General features: G+C 38.6%; 1 protein-coding gene across 2 annotated transcripts in view; it reads left to right on the forward strand.

Moving 5' to 3' along the window:
• MIGA1 (mitoguardin 1) overlaps positions 1-14,572 on the forward strand; it is a gene marked incomplete at its 5' end in the record, with an annotated part of 97,094 nt that extends 82,522 nt beyond the window's left edge. For both annotated transcript variants that reach the window (XM_080658155.1, XM_080658154.1), the window contains 4 exons: positions 934-1,068; positions 2,974-3,027; positions 7,607-7,723; positions 10,730-14,572. In XM_080658155.1, coding sequence (XP_080514281.1) covers positions 934-1,068; positions 2,974-3,027; positions 7,607-7,723; positions 10,730-10,948 — 525 coding nt within the window. In that variant the 3' untranslated portion in view covers positions 10,949-14,572. The remainder of the gene's footprint in view (positions 1-933; positions 1,069-2,973; positions 3,028-7,606; positions 7,724-10,729) is intronic.
• Between the last annotated feature and the right edge of the window lie 7,127 nt (positions 14,573-21,699).

Genomic DNA, 21,699 nt, shown 5'->3' on the forward strand with positions numbered 1-21,699 from the left:
TGCAGGCCTGGTCACCCCTAGCTGCCCTCCCCTGCAGGCCTGGTCACCCCTAACTGCCTTCCCCTGCAGGCCTGGTCACCCCTAACTGCCCTTCCCTGCAGGCCTGGTCACCCCTAACTGCCCTCCCTTGCAGGCCTGGGTCCCCCCCCCCAACTGCCCTTCCCTGCAGGCCTGGTCGCCCCCAACTTCCCTCCTCTGCCGGCTTGGTCACCCCTAACTGCCCTCCCCTGCTGGCCTGATTGCCCACAACTGCCCTCCCTTGCAGGCCTGGTCCCTCCCAATTGCCCTTCCCTGCTGGCCATCTTGTGGTGGCCATCTTGTGTCCACATGGGGGCAGCCATCTTTGACCACATGGGGGCAGCCATCATGTGTGTTGGAGTGATGGTCAATTTGCATATTACTCTTTTATTAGATAGGATGTACTTTTTCCTTTACTGTCCTTATCACAGTTTATAACTGTGTTTCTGTGGGATTATTTGTTGCTGTTTGTTTTTACCACTAAACTAAGCATCTGGTTTGCTTACTCTAGAAGTCTGAGCACCTGGTACACTATGCATGAATGAATGAAAGAGCAAGAGGTTCATGATGTTGTGGGCAAGACAGATACACCAATAACGCAGTGACAAAGCAGAATGAGCTTTGTGGATACCATAATGAAAGCAGGAACAGAGAACTCCTAGCATAGAGTGAAAGGAAAGATTAATTTCACTTGATGGGATGGATCTAGAAAGGAACACCTGTCATGTGAAGTGTAATTTCTGGGGTTGAGTTGTTTTCATATTGGTCTCTCCTCTTCCTCTCTTTTTTGTCAGAGATATAATCTGATTCAACTAAAAGCACTCAGCTGTTATAAAGTCTGAAGCCCTGGCTCAGATTTCATTTAAGATCTATGTAATAATAATAATTTCTGTTTTAACTCATAATTTAATGCAGGTGAAAAATCTAAATTTTTATGATGTTGTTCTGGATTTTATATTAATGGATTCCTTTGAAGATTTAGAAAACCCACCCACATCCATACAGAATGTAGTAAATAATCGCTGGCTAAACTCGTCCTTCAAAGAAACTGTAAGTAGTGTGTGTTTTTTTCTTTCTCAACCATGTAAATTTAATGAAAAACAGTCAGAACTGGAAAGATTAATAAGATTTACATGTATATTACCTATAGAATGACTAGTGTGGACAGTGATTCATCCTTTGATATTGGGATCAGATGTGTAGAATATATGTCTTCAGATGAAATTTCCTTTTTGGCTTTTCTATCAGTCTTTGCCTTGACCTGAAATAGTCAATATTTCTTTAGATCTAAAAATAAAAACAAAATACCTCAAGCTTCAGACTAGTTTGGACCTAACAAAAAATTGTCTGTAACTAATGGCGCCATGACTAACCTGAAATATAGCAGTTGCAGTCAAAAGACAATATATATATATATATATATATATATATATATATATATATATATATATTTTTTTTTTTTTTTTAAGTAAAATATGAGGATTCATGTTCCCAAATACTATAAAATTAGGGGGAGGAGTAGGCATGTGGCCCTCCCCCAAAGAAACAGGTTTTTAATCTATAATCTAAATTTTGAATGTTTTTAGTTTCTGTTGTTTTTCATACTCAAATCTCTATTTGACTTTTTTTTGGTTGGGCTTTAAGTGTGTACCTGGAAGTAGGTGGAATAGATATTCATGATGAAGTTTGAAGCCTTCAAAAAAAATGTTCCAATGGGCTATGTCATAATTATTTTGCAAATTCCTGACATTAAATTTTAAAACAGCCCTAGCTGGTTTGGCTCAGTGGATAGAGCATCGGCCTGTGGACTGAAGGGTCCTAGGTTCGATTCTGGTCAAGGGCATGTACCATGGTCGCACACTCCTCCCCAGCCTGGGCTTTGTTTGGGGCATGTGCGGGAGGCAACCAATCGAAGTGTTTCACTCACATCGGTATTTTTCTCTGTCTTTCCCTCTCTCTTCCACTTTCTCTAAAAATCAATGGAAAAATATCCTCAGATGAGGATTAAAAAAAAATTTAAAACAATTCTAATAAATCCACTTTTACTTCAAAGTATGTTTTAACCATAAGAGGTACATGTTATCTCCATTTCTATAACTACTTTGGTAAACTGACCTTGATTAAAGTTGGGTCATGCCAGAGTAGGGTCAGATTTCTTCAGGATCCAGGTGGGTGTTTCGTCCCTACCATTATAGCTGTATTTTTTAGTTTTTAATTTGGATAAAACTGCTAGCTTTACCCACGGTTATTTCCAGCAGTGCTATTCTTGAAGAAAAAGTACTTTGTTTTCATTGTTATGCACAAAACATTTATTGTATATGTGCATCTATGGGTGTATATATATATATGTGTGTATGTATGTGTGTGTGTGTACATATGTGCGTATATATATATATATATGTATATATGCGCACATATATATACTAGAGGCCCGATGCACGAAATTCGTGCAAGAGTAGGCCTTCCTTCCTCCGGCTGCCAGCACCCGGGACCCTGGCTTCCCTCGCAGCCCTGGCTTCATCCAGAAGGTCGTCCGGTCTAATTAGCATATTATGCTTTTATTATTATAGATTTTTATAGATATATATGTATTCTTTTCACATAGGAACAGAACTTAAGAACTCTGAGAGTTGAACTCTAATTGCCAATGTCATTGGTACCAGAGTTCAGCCTTTTTTCTTTAGAGACTTTGTATTTAATTGTTAAATTTATAAAGACAAAACCTTTACTAGTGGCCAGATTATTATGATCTCTGAACGCATAATAATTTCTGAGTTCTATATTAATATTTGCAGACAATAGAAGGAACTTGGACTAGTTCTTATTAGTAGTTAATGTTTTGAACATTTTAGACCCATAAACTTTGAATTTCTAATAAAAATCACTCTTTTCTAAATGGAAAGTTTATATAGTTATGAATTTAAGACTTATTTTTTTGTCTCTGCATATATTTAGGCTGTGGCTTCAAGTTGTTGGTCGGTGCTGAAACAGAAAAGGCAACAGATGAAGGTAAAATACTTGGACTTCTTTGTTAAGTAATTCAAGGCTCCTGTCAAAAAAACATCCGAGTCCATTCTCAAGTGGGAATGGCGGGTCATAAGGACTGTCCGTAAAGCTAGATGAGAGACTTATTGGTACATGGTTGGCTTCTTCTTTTTTGAATTCTTTCTCTCTCTTCCTTAACTTTCTGTAGAGTTCAGTATAGCAAGTATTGAGGCATGCATGGGGTTTCTACTAAGTTGGAGAGGGTTCAGTGTCGGAAACTTCTGATAGAGTTTTGATTTTTGTTTTTTCCACTTAATGGTGTTTTAAGTCTTTCTTTTTCTTTATTGATTAAGGTATTACATATGTGTCCTTATCACCCCATTGCCCCTCCAACCCCCACTCATGCCCTCAATTACATATGTGTCCTTATCGCCCCATTGCCCCTCCAACCTCCCCCCCCTCATGCCCTCACCCCCCTGTTGTCTGTGTTCATTGGTTAGGCTTATATGTATGCATACAAGTCCTTTGGTTGATCTCTCTCCTTTACTCCCACCCTCCCCTACCTTCCCTCTGAGGTTTGACCGTCTGATTGATGCTTCTTTATTCCTGGATCTGTTTTTGTTCATCAGCTTATGTTGTTCATTATATTCCACAAATGAGTGAGATCATGTGATATTTATCTTTCTCTGACTGGCTTATTTCACTTAGCATAATGCTCTCCAGTTCCATCCATGCTGTTGCAAATGGTAAGAACTCCTTTTTTACCGCAGCGTAGTATTCCATTGTTTAGATGTATCACAGTTTTGTTTTTGTTTTGTTTTTTTTAAAATATATTTTATTGATTTTTTACAGAGAGGAAGGAAGAGGGATAGATAGTCAGAAACATTGATGAGAGAGAAACATCGATCAGCTGCCTCTTGCACACCTCCTACTGAGGATGTGCCTGCAACCAAGTTACATGCCCTTGACCGGAATCCAACCTGGGACATTTCAGTCCGCAGGCTGACGCTCTATCCACTGAGCCAAACCGGTTTTGGCGTATCACAGTTTTTTAATCCACTCATCTGCTGATGGGCACTTAGGCTGTTTCCAAATCTTAGCTATGGTGAATTGTGCTGCTATGAACATAGGGGTACATATATCCTTTCTGATTGGTATTTCTAGTTTCTTGGGATATATTCCTAGAAGTGGGATTACTGGGTCAAATGGGAGTTCCATTTTTAGTTTTTTGAGGAAACTCCATACTGTTCTCCACAGTGGCTGCACCAGTCTGCATTCCCACCAGCAGTGCACAAGGGTTCCTTTTTCTCCACATCCTCACCAGCACTTGTCCTTTGTTGATTTGTTGATGATAGCCATTCTGACAGGTGTGAGATGGTACCTCGTTGTTGTTTTGATTTTCATCTCTTGGATGATTAGTGACTTTGAGCATGTCTCTTGGCCTTCCTTTTGTCTTCTTTAGTAAAGTATCTATTTAGGTTCGTTGCCCATTTTTTGTTGTTGTTGTTTAAAGTATTACATATAGTAGTACATATATCTCCACGCATTTTTTGATTGGGTTATCTTCCTTTTGTTAAGTTGTATGAGTTCCCTGTAGATGTTAGAGATTAAACCTTTATCAGTGATAACATTGGCAAATACGTTCTCCCATGCAGTGGGCTTTCTTGTTGTTTTATTGATGGTTTCCTTTGCTGTGCAAAAGCTTTTTATTTTGATGTAGTCCCATTTGTTTATTTTCTCTTTAGTTTCCATTGCCCTAGGAGCAGTATCAGTGAAGAAGTTCCTTCGGCATATGTCTGAGATTTCGCTGCCTGTGGATTCCTCTAGTATTTTTATGGTTTCCCGTCTTATGTTCAAGTCCTTTATCCATTTTGAGTTTATTTTTGTGTATGGTGTAAGTTGGTGGTCTAGTTTCATTTTTTTTGCACGAATCTGTCCAATTTTCCCAACACCATTTGTTGAAGAGACTGTCTTGACGCCATTGTATGTTCATGCCTCCTTTGTCAATATTAATTGAGCATAGTGGTTTGGGTTGATTTCTGGGTTCTCTATTCTATTCCATTGATCTATGTGTCTGTTCTCGTGCCAGTACCAGGCTGTTTTGAGAACAGTGGCCTCGTAATACAGCTTGATATCTCGTATTGAGATCCCACCTACTTTGTTCTTCTTTCTCAGGATTACTGCAGCTATTCTGGGTCTTTTTTTATTCCGGATGAATTTTTGGAGAGTTTGTTCTAGGTCTGTGAAATATGCCGTTGGTATTTTAATGGGAGTGCATTGAATCTATAGATTGCTTTGGGTAATATGGACATTTTAATGATGTTGATCCTACCAATCCATGAACACGGTACCATGTGTTTATGTCTTCCTCTATCTCTTTTTTCAGAGTCCTGTAGTTTTCCGAGTACAGGTCTTTTACCTCCTTAGTTAAGTTTATTCCTAGGTATCTTAATTTTTCTGGTGTGATGGTAAATGGGATTGTTTTTTTAGTCTGAATTAAATTAAACAATTAAAAATTGTTTAATATACTGGTTTCCACTTTATGTAATCCAATTGAGAAATAATGATTTGATTCTAATAGCTGTCTTATTCAAATGAGAGGCTCCACAAAAAAAGTCTCGAAGTTTCTATCCTGCCTCCATGTTGTACACCTTCAGCCCATCTCGCCCACTGCATGCTGCTCTCACCATTCACTCCTGTGGTAAGGGCATGGACGCTGGAGTGAGGCTGCCTGGTTCAAATGCCACTTATCAGCCATGACCTCGTAAGGTGCTACCTCTCTGTGCCTTAGTTTCCTCATCTCTCAAAAAGAGTATAGTATCTACCGCATGGGGTTTTTGAAGATAAAGTGTATAGTGCTTACAACCGTGTTTGGCTTAGTACATTTTGCAAGTATTGGTTATTACATTATTATTATTTGCATACTTACCTGTAGTTTTTTATTATACCTATATTTCTCAGTCTTATTCTTGTAACTTTGAGATGGTATTGCCAAGGACAGTGTTTTCAAAACACAGTTCTCACAGCATCTTCAGAAGGGGCTTCTTAAAAATAATTCTGGAGACCCTGTCTTTGAGTTATTCTTATTTAAAATGATTCTAGATACCTGGTGTTTTAAACAAGTTCCCTAAATGATGATTATAAACTGTAATGCTTGAGAACCACTGGGCTGGGGGACAGACTTGTAGACTGGGACTGGTTTTCACATAGCCCGTACGATTGATGATGGGCAAGTTACTATCAGCTGACGTTCAGTTTTCCTGTTTGCAAAATGGAGTTAATACTGTTTCATAGGGCTGCTGTAAGGATAAAATGAGATTATATCAACAAGCTTAATTTAAACATAAAATTAAGAGTAAATATTACAAAGATTTTAATAATTGTAGTTTCCATAATTATAACATTATCATATCTCACTTTTTTTTTTTTTAAGCATGAATCTTGGACCTTAGTCTTCTTTCTGTATCCACAGAAACCTATTGGGGAACTGTTTCCTACACCTGGAATGCCATACTCTAGTCTTTGTTCTTGAATAAATCTTACCTGCTGTTGAGTTCAGTTCAACAATTAATCCTTGGGAAGCATGTCCCTTCTACTTCAGCCCATGCTAACTATCTGAAAGCCTAATACATTTAGAGTCTGTGTAGGGTTTAGAATTTTAATTTATGCAGAACATCTCATGCTATAGTAATAACTTCAGTGCATCCCTCACTGGCCTTTATTAGTGAGCTATGTGTGATTTAGGACAGGTTATTTAATCTCTCTGAAGTATCACGTTTTACATATTAAAGTGTTTACATAACCTACATTTTCAGGAACGTTTTATTAAATTAACTAGAACCTAGCACATTATCTGGAATATAATGAGTACTCATTAAATGGTAATTGCTGCTATAATATGTTTCTTAAATTGAGGTTTAGAAGATGTCCTAGAGCCTGTAAAATAGAAAATAACCCCTCCAGGAGGCAGAATCTTAAGGCATAGTTATCCCCCGTAGATGCTATGACAAATCCCATAGGACCTTATTTAACCAGGGACATTCAGCAAGTTATTAATAAACTTAGAGAGTTTCCTAAATCACAACTGTATGTTTTACTATTTCACAAGAAGAAGCAATTACACAATTAAATGCTTCAATAATAGCTGGTTCCTTAATGAAAAGTTAGGATTCTAGTGAGCACTATTTTGTACTTAATCATTTAAAATTTGTTTTAGTCTTTTTCAGATAATCTAATTAAGTGATTGAGTAGAATTTTTTAATAGCTGAAACCATAGCGGTCTCATTAATCCTAAAAATTATACTACTAAGGAACATTGTGCCAGTCTTGTTTTTATTTGGTTACAACACTGATGATTGTTTTTTTATGAAGAGAAAATGCCTTTAAGAAATACTGTTTCTCAGCATATTTGAAACTATTGGCTAGGTTATGAAATTCACAGAAAATATTCTGTGACTAAAAGTTACTTGTAAGTTTATTTTCCTATTAGGCTGGCTCATCATTGATCTTTGGTTTCCCCTCAAAAGATGATGGATAGCAATTTAGGTTTCTAAAGAAAAAGCAGATTCAAAAAGGTAACAATAACTCTTTTACTTCCCAACAGATCCCGGATGGATTTTTTGCTCATTTTTATGCCATTTGTGAGCACATCAGCCCTGTCCTAGCCTGGGGCTTTTTGGGCCCTAGAAATTCTCTCTATGATTTATGTTGCTTCTTTAAGGTATGTCCAGTCATTGAACCATTTCTTTTTTCTAAATACAAAATCCAATAAGGTATATTCTGTTTGGTTTGTTTGTTTGCATTTGTAGAAGAGATAATATTATTTAAAGGTGAAGTTATAAAAGTCACCTAAATTCAGTGTTTAAGTGCCGGTAGATCAGTATTATGTAGTTATGGTGCTTTTTCCTGGAGTAGATGTGAGTTCATCATCTTGTGCATTTGTGATAGATGCACGATCTTGGGTGGAGTCATGATGTTATAGTCAAACTAGGGGCACAATGCACGAATTCGTGCACCTTGAAATGAACGGTGGGCCGCAAGACTGCAGTGGGCACAGGGGCGAGTCTCGGCCATCCTCCGTGCCCCCGCCTGACCCCTCCCGCTGAGGCCCCTGGTCCCCTGTCTGCCGGCAGCCCTGTTCCCACCGCCACCGCTCCCACATGCTGACAGCGCCAGCCCCACTCGCACCCACTGACAGCGTGGAGCCATGTGGGCCGGCACCGGCAGCGGGTGTGAGCGGTGGCTGCTGCCCCAATCGCCCCTCAGGAGCAGGAGGAGGTGGAGAAGCCCTGAGGGACGATTGTGGCTGGCAGCTGCTGCTGGCACCCGCTGATGGCGCCAAGTGATCGGGGTCGGCGCCGGGTGTCGGCAGCAGGTGCGAGCACCGGGCGGGCAGGACCGTGGTGTGAGGGAGCAAAGAATTTTCAGTAACCACCAGAGGCTTGCCCCGATGACAGCGACTGGCACCCCGCCTTGGTCTGGCGCCCCTGCTCACCTGCTCCACCATCCAGCCATGGCTGACACCACCATGTTCTGTGCTCTGCCACCTGCTGCCGACGCCCACCATGGTTCACGCGTGCCCCCTGTGGTCAGTGCACGTCATAGCGACTGGTTGTTCAGTTGTCCAGTTGTTCAGTTGTTCCACTGTTGGGTCTATTTGCATATTAGGGTTTTATGTATATAGATTGCTGAAGACAGCTTGTTCTTAATACCTGAATGCTTTTGAAATTTATAAAATAAATAATATTTGTCTTTATTGTTCATGTGGCAATTTTCAAAGAAGTTCTGGTTCAAGGTAATATGAATAACAAAATCCCAGTTGTGAGAAATAACATGAGAGTTTAAAGTTGTATCCCAACATCAGCAGTTTAAGTTTGCCAAAAAACAATTTATATAGCTCATTGCAGAAGTTTCTGCTTGGCACAGTGCCAAGAAAAGTCTCACTATTTTAATAGCCTTCAGTTGAGGCTGAATTTCAAAGAACAAATAAAAAAGTAAATATAACAAGTATGAATTGGAAAGTGTTTGATGCTTGAAAGTTTGGCTGTTTCACTATACTCTTCATTAAAAAAATAAAATTATGTTTATGTGCTCTTAATATAGCATTTATGTAAATGATTTAGGAAATGTTTATTTTACTATCATTTAAAACTCATTATTTTTTGACAAGTTTACTTGACCTCCCAAATGTAAGGTAAGGTATGTGTTTAATGGGAAAAATCTGGACTGGGAATTAAGTCTGTCATTAATGAACAGTCTGACTCTGGGAAAATCATGCCTTGTCCTCCTTTTCTTCATTAAAATGAGGGAGCTTGACAGATCAATTGCTAATGAGCCTTCTAGTTACAACATCTGGTGATTCTAAGAGGTGTGCCTTCTTAGTACTTCTTTATTTTCTTAAATTTTTTTTTTATTGATTTCAGAGAGGAAGGAGAGGGAGAAAGAGAGAGAAACATCAGTGATGAGAGAGAATCACTGATCGGCTGCCTCCTGCACACCCCACACTGGGGATCGAGCCCACAACCCGGGCATGTACCCTGACTGGAATCAAATCATGACCTCCTGGTCATAGGTCAACACTCAACCACTGAGCCACACCAGCCCTCTGGGCTTCTTAGTACTTCGTAACATTTGATTTCTATAGGATAGAAATTAAATATTCCTGTTTTTACTCTTTGGAATTATTTTTATTTTCATCTTGGCATAATAGCCAGAAACGTAATACTTAGTAGTATACAACTTGCTTAAAATGAGTTTCAGCATAAATATTAACTTACTGGCCCTAACTGGTTTGGCTCAGTGGATAGAGTGTCGGCCTGTGGACTCAAGGGTCCCAGCTTCGATTTCGGTCATGGGCATGTACCTTGGTTGTGGGCACATACCCAGTAGGGAGTGTGCAGGAGGCAGCTGATCGATGTTTCTCTCTTATCGATGTTTCTAACTCTCTATCCCTCTCCCTTCCTCTCTGTAAAAAAATCAATTAAAAATAAGAGCTAAAAAAATATTAACTTACTGCAATGAAATATTTTTATTTTTTAAAAATCTTTATTGTTAAAAGTACTACATTATGTCCTCTTTTCTCCCCCACCCCGTTACCCTCTTACCAGGCCACCCCCAGCCCTCACCACACTATTGTCTGTGTCCATGGGTTATGTATATATGCATAGAAGTTCTTAAATTGATCTCTTCCCACCCACCCACCCATCCACCCCCTGCCTTCCCTCTGATATTCCACAGTCTGTTCCATTTGCTTCTGAAATTGTTTTTATTTTGCATGTATCCTGTTTTTTTATGTACGGAAAAATGTACATTTAAAACTTATACATTATAATTATTGGAAATAGTTTACTCTAAAGTAGTACCAGTGCTCATAGGTAACATTGGAAACTTCAGTTATTGGGAAAGGACTAATAATAGCCCCTTACCTTTATGTAGTGCTTTAGGGTTTACAGGCATTTTCTACAGATTGTTTTTTATCATAACATCAACCTTGAGTGGTAAAAAAAAGGACACGAAGTATTGCCCCTTATTTTACAGTAAAAGGAAATGAGCCCCAAAGAGGTCTAATCATTTGTTCAATGACCCCTTTCCAATGAGATATGAAACTAGCATTGGAACTCAGGCCTTCCTACTCCTAATTCAATGCATGTGACAACATTAGTGACTATTTAGAGGTAATACAATTTTGGTCTAGTAAGTGGCAATTTGTTTTGTGTTTATTTTCCAGAATCAGGTTCTTTTCTTTCTCAAAGACATTTTTGACTTCGAGAAAGTACGCTATTCCAGCATCGAGACCTTGGCCGAAGACCTCATGCAGTTACTTATTCGCCGCACTGAACTTCTCATGGCCTATCTCGGAGCCGATGCGCTGAGGCATACAAGCAGTTGTATCAGTAGTCATGGTCAGGTTATGTCCACTGGCCTGGTAGAAGCCAAAGTTCAATAAGTCTCTTAAAATCAGACAGTTTGGGTGTGCTATGAAATGTCTTAAGATAACTGTTGATTCTGTAACACATATCACACAGAATTGGTGGATATGGTCTCAGGGAGGGAGAGAAATCTAGTAAAGAATGAGTGACCGTACTGTACTTACACAGAAGTCCTGGCATTGAATCCCTGTGTAGTGTATCCAAAGCAGCTTTTCACAGTCTTTAGGTAATAATTTAAGTCATGAAACGTTGCATATTACACAGCATATTTTGCTTGAATTGAAGCCAATACTTGGGAGTTAATTGATCTGTCGTCTTGAAGCTGTCTGAGCTGTCTAGTCTCATTCTCAAAAGCTCCGTTTTTATGCTTTGCGCCTTGAAATCACACACTTTAGCTAAGACCTATGTGGCCTGCACATACAAGAATATATTACTCCTAGTGTCCACAAACTTTTGCCTGAAAATATATTTTTAATTGTAAAGTTGTTCATTTGTTTAATCAAGTTTAGACAGTAGTGGTGTTTAATATGTACTGCTTACATTATTGCTTGTGCATTTGCTTATGTATTTAAATCAAAGAAATTGTAATGATTATCATTATAAAACATTTAAATGAATTGACACTGAGAAGTTTATGTCATAAGTTTATATTAGATTTACTGCAGTTTCCAAAATATATTGTTGGTCCTATAAGTTACAATAGAGAGATTAAGAAATTTATTTTATCTGTTTATAGATTAGAGCATTTTTCTCTTCAATGAATATTAATTAAAAAGATAACATTTATTAACTATAACAGGCAATTAAAATTTTTTCTGTGTAATTTTGAGACTATCTCCCAACACCTGAAGTTATTAATATTAATACAGTAAAGTCATTTCTCCTTTCTCCTTCTCTAAAACTGGTTTTTAGTTGTTCTCATAGAGAACTTAGCAAATATGTCCATATTTTTAAAATATTATTCATACTTTGAATCTTAGTGTGGTTTTAAAGAAGGGTTTTTCCCCCCATGAATATAGAACAAAATATTTTTAATGGTATAGAAGTATATTTCATGCCCTTTATGATAAATGTATGAACAAATGGGTTGTTCATATAAGTAAAGTTCTTTAAAAGTATATTAGGTACTTTTAGAGTTGTGTCTAAATTATATACCACTTATTTGGAGTGGCTGACTCAGTATATAAATGGATTAGATTTGTTGATTTCGTTTTTAAAGTAGGCTTTATTCATTTTAATGAGTTACCCAGAAGGATTTAAATATATATTTTTTAGAATGCATTTTTAGATTAAAGTGCCTAGTTTCTGATTAAGGAATAGAAAATGAAAAGTCGGGTGGGGAGCATAATCTTTTAAGGTTTTAAATCTGTGTATGTGCCATGTTTGGGTAACAGTAGTTACAGAATATGAGATTTAGCATTTTCATTCTCCGTTTGCATGTACTATGTTCCATAATGTACAGGTTATAGCATTAAAAAATATGAAATATTGCTCTAATGCTTTTTTTAGCATGTAGCTCCTTGACTTTTCTTACATATATTCTTAATTTAAGAATTTGCTATTTATAATTTGGATTATTGATAGAGGAGTATGATTAGAAGCACCAAAACTAAAAATTGCATTATGTAATGTTTACTTTTTAATTTATATCTTGTGTTTCTAGCTTCTTGTTGAGATATCACTGGCCTTGAATGATTCACACACATATACACATATGTGTGCACACACATTCTCATTATCATGTAGGCAAAACAGTTATTGCTTATATTAATTTTCCTGTTTGGGGAGCTAAATGTACTCTTTTATTTGAGGAAGATTTTGTTTTAAAACTATTCTGAAAAATTGCACTATTTAATAATGCTGCTACTACATAAGATAATTGAGTAATTTTTTTAATCAGGTAAGATGAGTGGCTTTCCAAAAGGTGTTTTTCTTTTCTTTTTTGCTTTTATATTTCACCTTTTTTAAAAAAACAACACAAAAAACAAGTTGCCCAGCCTTGGCTGGTTTGGCTCAGTGGATAGAGTGTCAGCCTGAGGACTGAAGGGTCCCAGGTTCAATTCCTGTCAAGGGCACATGCCCAGGTTGCAGGCTCGATCCCCAGTGCGGGGCGTGCAGGAGGCAACTGATCAATGATTCTCTCTCATCGATGTTTCTGTCTCTCCCTCTGCCTTCCCCTCTGAAATCAATAAATATATATATGTATTTCTTTTTTAAAAAGTTGTCCATATTCAAGAAGTTCGTTTGTCTAATTAAGAGCTTCCATTTAATTAATTTTTGGTCAGTTCAGTAGCTACTACTTTAGTAAGATGCTTTCTTTGTGGCCTTTAACAAAAGAGTCAGGAGTGACCAAATAGAAGTTCAGGGTAATGTGTATAGGAAAAAAAACTCTATTGTAAGAGAAGAAACTTGACCTTTTAAAAGAAACATCTCTTAAAATTGTTTTAACTCTTTAGATAATAATTTAAGTCATGAAATGTTGACTTAAATTATTGACCACAGAAGAGTTCTTAAGACATACATCAATTTCAGTTTGCCTTGACATTGGCTTACACAGTTAAAGTAATGTTTTTAAAAATAAAAAAATCTATTTACACTAGTTTAAAATCTTTTAGGATGAACTGTTTAACATTTACTCACGGTAACATTATCAGAAAATTGCCATCACCAGAGGAGTCCTACCACCTACTTCCCCATGTAAATTATGAGGACCTTGAATTAGTCCTGAGAAAATGCATTCTTTTCCCTTGTGTTTTCTGGAAGACAAAAGATAAATGTTCAGGTGATTTATACTTGGTAATTTTATTTTTGTTTTGGATTCTCTACATTTTTTCTTTAACTAAAAGGCTAGTTGTTGTTTTCTCTAAGACAATATGATTGTTAAATGTCAAAATGAGATTATCTTTTTAAAAAGAAGCTGTTTTTCATACTGTTATAGTCAGCTACAAAGAACTTTCATAAAGTAGTCTTCTTTCTTTGCAATTATTTACTATGATTAGAATAATTTGTTGAATTAAATGACTATAAAAAATATTTACAACTTTTTCTTCCTTGAGATGTAACATTTTCTACTTAAATGATTACCTGAGGAATGATTATTTGCATTACAAAAGAATACTGTATCATTCTTTTAAACACATAAAATAGAAATGCCAAAGTAACATTTTAACGTACTTCTCTGTGACCTTTCAGAATCAAAAATTTTAAATTATGTTCATAACATAATTTGCTTTTATTGTAATGTGAACACGTTGGAAATTATTTGGAATGTACAGTTAAAAGTGATTATACGAATTAGGCTAAATTCAACTTTTGGTTATTTGCTTAATCAAATTTAGAAATATCTCTGTATGTGAGACATAGGAATTTGTATAATCTGTGATTAATGGAAATAAGGATATCCTTTTTTTGTTCCTAGTGATTATGTTATTGTTTTGCTTAGTTTGAGAACAACTATGTATTAGCTTTACTTGGCTGATAGGAGTAAATGTGTCTATTTCCTAAATGTAAGGACTGCACTAACTAATTTATGTAAAAGTGAAACACTACAGTAGCAGAAAAATGACACTGGCTCTTTAGCCAAAATAAGCACTATAACATGGATGTATTTCTACTGCTGCCAAATAAAAAAGTGATGGTATATCTTGCTGATGTATTGAATATTTTATACAATACTTATATGTTTGCAAGGTCACACTTGTTGCACTTTCAGTCTCCATAAGATCTCACATATACAGGCATAGAGAACACAGACAGCCCAGCTGAGCGGTTGAGCATCAACCTATGAACCATGAGGTCATGGTTTGATTCCCTGATTCCCTGTCAGGGCTTGATCCCCACTGTGGGGCCTGCAGGAGGCAGCCGATCAATGATTCTCTCTCATCATTGATGTTTCTATCTCTCTTTCCCTTTCCCTTTCTCTCTGAAATCAATAAAAAATATATTAAGAAAACAGAGAACTGTAGAAGCACTGAAATCAAGTGTCCATATCTTCTTATGTACCAACTGGGAGAATAGATAGTTTTGTAATGAATGAAGTCAAAGTACTTGTAGTATTTTAATTAACAATTTAAAGTGGTCTGATTAATAATGCTATCCAACACAGTACAAATTTATCCTATTGATGTACATGCATCCATCCCTATTCAGACATCTCCCTTTCCCACTACTTTTTAGTATTGAGACATTTAGTCCAGGAGAGGGAGTACAATGTTTCTCTCATCGATGTTTCACTCTCCCTCCCTGAAATCAATAAAAACATTTTTTTGAAAGTTTATTTTAGGATAATTAAATATGTACAGTATAGATAAATGTATGTAGTTATATTTTAAACTATTAAACAAACTGGATATAATTTAACAGGCAAACCATACAAATATGAGTGGACTCTTCCTAGCTAGGGTACAGTGTTGGAGACAGAATGAGAAACCAGATAAGAATCTCAATCTCATCTTTTTTGTTTGTTTTTTGTCATCTGCCATACACTGTTGGCTCATGCCATCCTCTCTGAATATTTAAAATATTTCTCTACAAGCAGCTCAGTGTCCTATTGTTACACTATTTCTAGAGCTTTGCTGGAAATCTTGTAAACTCGGTGTATTGACTTTCATTCTTATAGTTCCTATGCTGCTTTTGACTTCTATTTTTTATGTAGTGTTTCTTTCTATACCCTGTATTCTGTAACCTACCCTGCCACTTCTCCTTTAATCTCTCCTATGCTACTGACATCAGGCCACACAGCTCTTTTGCTGAGGTCCTTTTTTTTTCCCCTACACCTGAACAGTGAAAAACCTTAGGTATCCATCATTTGAGCAGGAAAGGACTGATTTCAGTACAGGAGAAAAAGCATACCTCTATGTGTGACACTTTTTATTTTTTACTTGAAAGCCACAGCAAAGTAACTGGTACATCAAAAAACCACCGCAGTCTTTCGCTTTGAACACCTCTTATGTGTTTCACAAAGCCTTTCACAATGTACATTTATATTTAGGAAATTCTAGAACTTTTATAATTTGCTATGTTTGAAATAATACTTGAATATAGACATTTGACATTTGAAAGCACTTGAACTATATGATTTCCAGAACTTTGCTAATTATTTTATTTAGTAACATTCTGTGAGAGAATAGGCCCTGGGACTTTAAAGAGGACTGAATGCTTAATGTGAAAGAAGATGAATAATTTTCAAAATAGGTTAAAGCAGGGGTATCCGTTATCTATTGCTGCATAAGAAACTATCCCAAAATTTAGCAGCTTAAAACAACAAACATAATCTCACACGGTTTCTGAGGGTTGGAAATCCAGGCATGACTGGTTTTGGTGGTTCTAGTGGAGGGTCTGTCCTGAGATTAGTTATCTGAAGGTTTGATTAGGGCTGGAGGATTTGAGTCCAGGATTGGCTCACTCATGTGGCTGTTGTCAGGGAGCTTTAGGCCCTTGCCACCCGAGCCTCTTAATACCGTGTTTCCCCGAAAATAAGACAGTGTCTTATATTAATTTTTGCCCCCAAAGACACGCTAGGTCTTATTTTCAGGGGATGTCTTATTTTTCCATGAAGAAGAATACGGTACACATTTATTGTTAAATGAAAAGAAAGGAAATTTATTACCTGTATACGGTACGGTAGTACGGTAGTTGTCAACACAAACCAGACAAACTGTGAATCCTACAGTATCAAGAATTTACTCATTTATTCAATGACAATCATGTCATCATCTTGTGGAACATCATCATAACAATCCAATTCCTTAATTTCCTGGTGAATTTCTTGTGACTCCATTTCTTTCAGAATCAGTGGACCAAATCTCTCATGTTTAGCAATAGCACTGTCTTTAAATGAGTACTTCTTGTCAAGGTAGCCTGCTCGCAGTGCATTTGCAATGCAACTGTCAGTGATTTTCTCCCATGAATTCTTCACCCAAGTCACAACTTCTTGCAGTTTAGGTTTCACAAAGTTTCCACGCTGATTTCTCTCCATTCTATTTTCAATGTAGTCATTAATTTCCATGCGCAAATTGTCTTTGAATGGCTTGTTTATTGCAATATCAAGAGTCTGGAGATAGGCCGTCATTCCTGCGGGAATCATTATCTGATCTATTTTTCTTTCGTGAAGAAATGTCTTCATGTCTTTAGCGTGGTGAGTGCTGGCTGCATCCCAGACTAGCTGACCTCTTTGGCTCCCTCGCATAACAAGCGGCAGCATTAAATCGACCCACTTCCTTATAACTGTTTGTGTGGCCCAGGCTTTTTCAGTTTCAAGAATAAAAACACCCAAAACACGTTCAATCTTTTCCTTCTTGCCCTTAGAAATGATTAAAGGTGGGATTTTAGTGCCATGCAGACGAATTGCCAAAATACAGGAAACACGTGCACTTTCAAGGAGTGGAGGGAATGTACACTAAGGAGGCACCTCGCTGTTCAATTGTTGTTTGAGATGATTGGCCCATAAACACTGCAGTTTCATCCATAGCAATCATGTTGGAAAGATTGTATTTAGAGAAGTCAGCATCATCAATAAAGGACTTGAATGCAAGTGCTCGCTTAATAACTTGAGTATCTTCCAACCTAAACAATGTTGTAGATCTTCTTAAAGACAGTTCACTTCACTGAAGGAAATTATCCAGCCAGTGTTGTGATGCTTTGAAGTCTTCGGGGGCTATGTCAAACTGTGGTGCCATTGCAAGGGCAAATTCTTGAATCTGAGCCCTATTCACAACCAAAGCCTTTGCTCTCCTGTCAACAACCCATTCACAGATCAGGTCTTCCAGCTCGGAAAATAATGGTTGCCGACCTGATCCACACTTGCGCTTTTTAGCATTTCCCTTGTCCACTTGTTCAATGAGGTTACCATACTCTGCTCGCCATTTTCGGACCAATCGGATACTCAACATCTTCTCTTTGCAGAAAGCAGTAAGATTTTGGCCCCAAGAGTCTTCCACGATTCCTTTCTTGTACTCCACGGAGTAGCTTTTTCTTTTTGCGCTCATTTCTAAGGGTAAAAAAAAAGGAATTGGGGTATCAAGGTGGGGGAGGGGGATCACTCAAAATGACACAGGGGGGATCAGAGGGGGGAATCAAAATGGCACAGGAGAATCAGAGGGGGGATTACCATTTTAGTAACCCCTTTTGATCCTCTTGTGTCATTTTGATTGTCCCCTCTGATCCTCCTGTGTCATTTTAAGTGATCCCCCTCCCCCCACCCCTGTGCCACTGAACACCTTCACCAGACATCCCCCCTACCCCTTTATCAGACATTTACCCCCTGGGGCCTGCCTGGGGACTGTCACTGGGCTTGCTGGGGCCTGGATCTGGGCTGGAGCAAGGTCTGCTACTGACTGAGAACCTTCAGTCATCATGAAGGCGGCCGCGAGCATCAGGTAGTATCACTAGAGACAGACCAGCACTCACCACCTTCGCCGCGTCCCGTCCACTCTAATTCTTCTGTTCTTCTACACGCATCTGCGAAAGTCTCCTCCTCTCTCCCGCCCCGCGCTCACCGCTCACTCCGACCTCCGCTCCGCCTCCACACAGCAGTGACATCAGGACTCCGTGTAACGTCACTGGTTGCTAGACGCCAGTCGGGGTGGCCCTAGCGACCAGTTTACGGTAAATTAATTTTCATTCTGAGACAGAGCCTGGGGCCTTATTTTCGAGGGATGCCTTATATTTCACTCAGAAGGAAACGTGTGAGTAGGTCTTATTTTCGGAGGATGTCTTATTTTCGGGGAAACGCGGTAGTTGCCTGAATATCTTTAAAACATGGCAGCTTGCTTTCCTCAGGGTGAATGACTCAAGAGATATCAAGATAGATAAACGTATCTTTTATAACCTTGACTTGAAAGTGACATACCACCACTTGTGCTGTATTCTATCACAGACCATCCCTGACAGTGTGAGAGAAGATTACAGAGGGTGTGAATATTAGGAGGCAGGATCATTTGGGGTCATTTTGATGGCTGGATACCACAGCCAGGAATCATAATAAATTATACATAGATAGTGTAGACATTTTGATTTTAAAGGAATAACTGTGCATTATTTGGCTAATCTTTTGATGTAGGGTCAAGATGTTTACTTGGAATATGGATCCACTTGGTATTCTGAGATAACTTTGTTGCATAAACTACATCTGTAAATCATCACCTGGGATTTCCAGTTTCCCTTACTTTTAAAGGAGAAAAATGTTACCTGAAAGCAATGAGTGTCGATTCCCCTTGATTTTAATAATTTTGTACCTGATTTAACTCTCTTTGCTTTTATATTTCTTTTTGTAATGTTTATGTAATTTCAATAATATGCAACTGATATAACCAAGTTTGAGAACAAAACCAACAAATTCATGATAAATGTGTTTTTACAAATTGGCAGATCTTGAGTTTCTAAATGTGTTCTCAAACTTAGCATGTTCAAAACAGAACTCCTGGCCACACCTGCCTCAGCCTCCTCCTCCCAATCTTTCTCATCCCAGGAAAGGAAATTTCATTCTTCCAGATCCCCAGGCCACAAAGGTCTTTTCCACACACCTCATAGTCAATGTTACCAAAATCCTACTAGTTCTACTTCTTAAAAAATGTACCAAGAAAAAAAATGTGCCTAGCATTTCTCAACTATCTTCATAGCTGTCACTGTGGCCCAAACTCCCGTCACCTGTCATTCTGATTATTGAGGAAGCCTCCTAATTGGTCTCCCTGCTTCAGTTAGTGTATTTGCAGCACATCAGCCAGAGTGACCATGATAAGAAGGTCAGGTCAGCCTGGCCGGTATGGCTCAGTGGTTGAGTGTCGACATGTGAACCAGGAGGTCTCAGATTCCCAGTCAGGGCACATGCCTGGGTTGCAGGCTCCTCCCCAGTGGGGGGTGTGCAGGAGGCAGCCAATCAATGAGTCTCTTTCATCATCGATGTTTCTATCTCTCCCTCTCTGAAATCAATATATATATGATTGATTTAAATGACCTGTAATGAACTTTTCTATTAAAATAAAACACAAGTCAGATCATGACACTACTTTGTTCAAAATCCACCAGTGGCCACCCATTTTACTCAGTAAAAGGTTACAAAACGGGTTCTCCACAGTCCGCCTCCTGCACCACTCCATTTTGTTATTTCACCCTCTGCCTACTCAGCTCCACCCACACAAGTCACCTTGCTCTTCCTAGAACAAGTCAGATCGGCTCCTCCTCTGGACCTTTGTGCCTCTCTCTGACTGCTCTTCCCCCAGATATCTCCAGCCATTTACATAGCTCACTGCCTCTCTTTCCTCAAGACTTTTACTCATCTGAGACCTTCCCTAGCCACTCTATGTAAAAGTACGAAATCCACCGACCCCACTCCCAGCATTCCCTGCTTCCCTGCTCTGATCTTTCCATATTGCATGTCACTCAGTACTACATAGTTCATTTATTTGCTTCCTGTCGGCCCTCCTCCTCCATAATGGCAGGGCTTTTTATTTGTCTTGTCAGTACTGTATCCTCAGTATCTAGAATTGAATATTTGTTGAATGAATGATGAATTGATGGGAGAAATAATGGACTTTGCATGTTGTGGATAGCTATCAGTTTTATAGTTAGAATGGAGAACTTTGTTTATTCAGGTGAATCTGTTTAGAGGATATCAGTGAAGAGAGCTTCTAATCCTTTAAATCATAAAAATAAATGTAATTTTAAATGGATAAGTATAAGGAGGAAGAGGGTGGAATGAGTTTATAACAGAGCAGACTGATACAGATTGGAGTGAAAGAAAGGCCCTCTGAGAAAGCAACGTTTAAGGAGACAGCAAACGTTTATGTTGAAGTTAGGTAGGTAAAGAGTGTGGGAAAGAGGATTTCATGCAGAGGGAACGGCCTGTGCAAAGATCCTGAGCCAGAATGACCAGGTAGAGTTCCATGAGCTGAAGGTCAAGGTGATGGTATTGAAGGGCGCAAGGGGGCGAGCGAGATCATCCAATAGCTGTTTTAATTACCAGCCTAGAACTTTAATTGAAGAAGAGATGGTTTACACAAAAGAATTTTCATTCTGAGTAAATAGTGAATGGGGATGGGGTGGGGAAGAAAAGTTATAGTTAAGAGCAGACGCTTTTTTAACATCCCTGAATATATAACCTGTTGTCTGCTCAGTGCTAGAAGTTGGAAGTGGTTGTCCCTGGTTTATCTGTGTGGAGGCCAGTTCAATTCTTAAATTACTTTGTTTGTTTATATTCACTTTCAGCATGCAGTGAAGAATTGAAGATCTCTCCCACCAGAATTAACGCCCTCTCTGGATGAACATTTCCGGCTTTCATGTGGGTTACTTGATGGGTATAACTGACAAGCTTGTGGTCCAGGTTGAAAAGGTCGTTAAATGCTAAGGTTCCCTGATACCCTTATGTAGGTTTAGAAAGACCAGAGATGATTGGGTTCAATTCAAGAAAGATAATGTAATTATTTCCTTTTATTCCTCCTCCCCCTCCTTCTCTTCTTCCACTTTTCTATCGACCGCTCTCTTTGGAGCTGAAGATCAGAGCCAAGAGGGGAGCAAGAAGGATAAAGTGGTCCCCGGGCTGCTGCCCTCTGCTCTCAGCACTGAAAGCTGGCGAGGTCAGTCAGCGTTAGGAAGCTGGCCTGGTCGAGGAGCTGCGAGAAGGTGGCCCCGGGGCACGCCGGCTGTGGGTAGCGGGAGGCCAGCTCGGCCTATTTATCAGTTCCTTTCCAATATCGCCCCTTTCCCACCGGGAAGGCAGCCTCCCTTCCCCTGGGAGGTGGAGGCAGACGCAAGGTGAAGGGGTCAGTTTAGA

This window comes from Plecotus auritus, assembly GCF_963455305.1.
Source record: "Plecotus auritus genome assembly, chromosome: 2".
Taxonomy (NCBI): Eukaryota; Metazoa; Chordata; class Mammalia; order Chiroptera; family Vespertilionidae; genus Plecotus; species Plecotus auritus.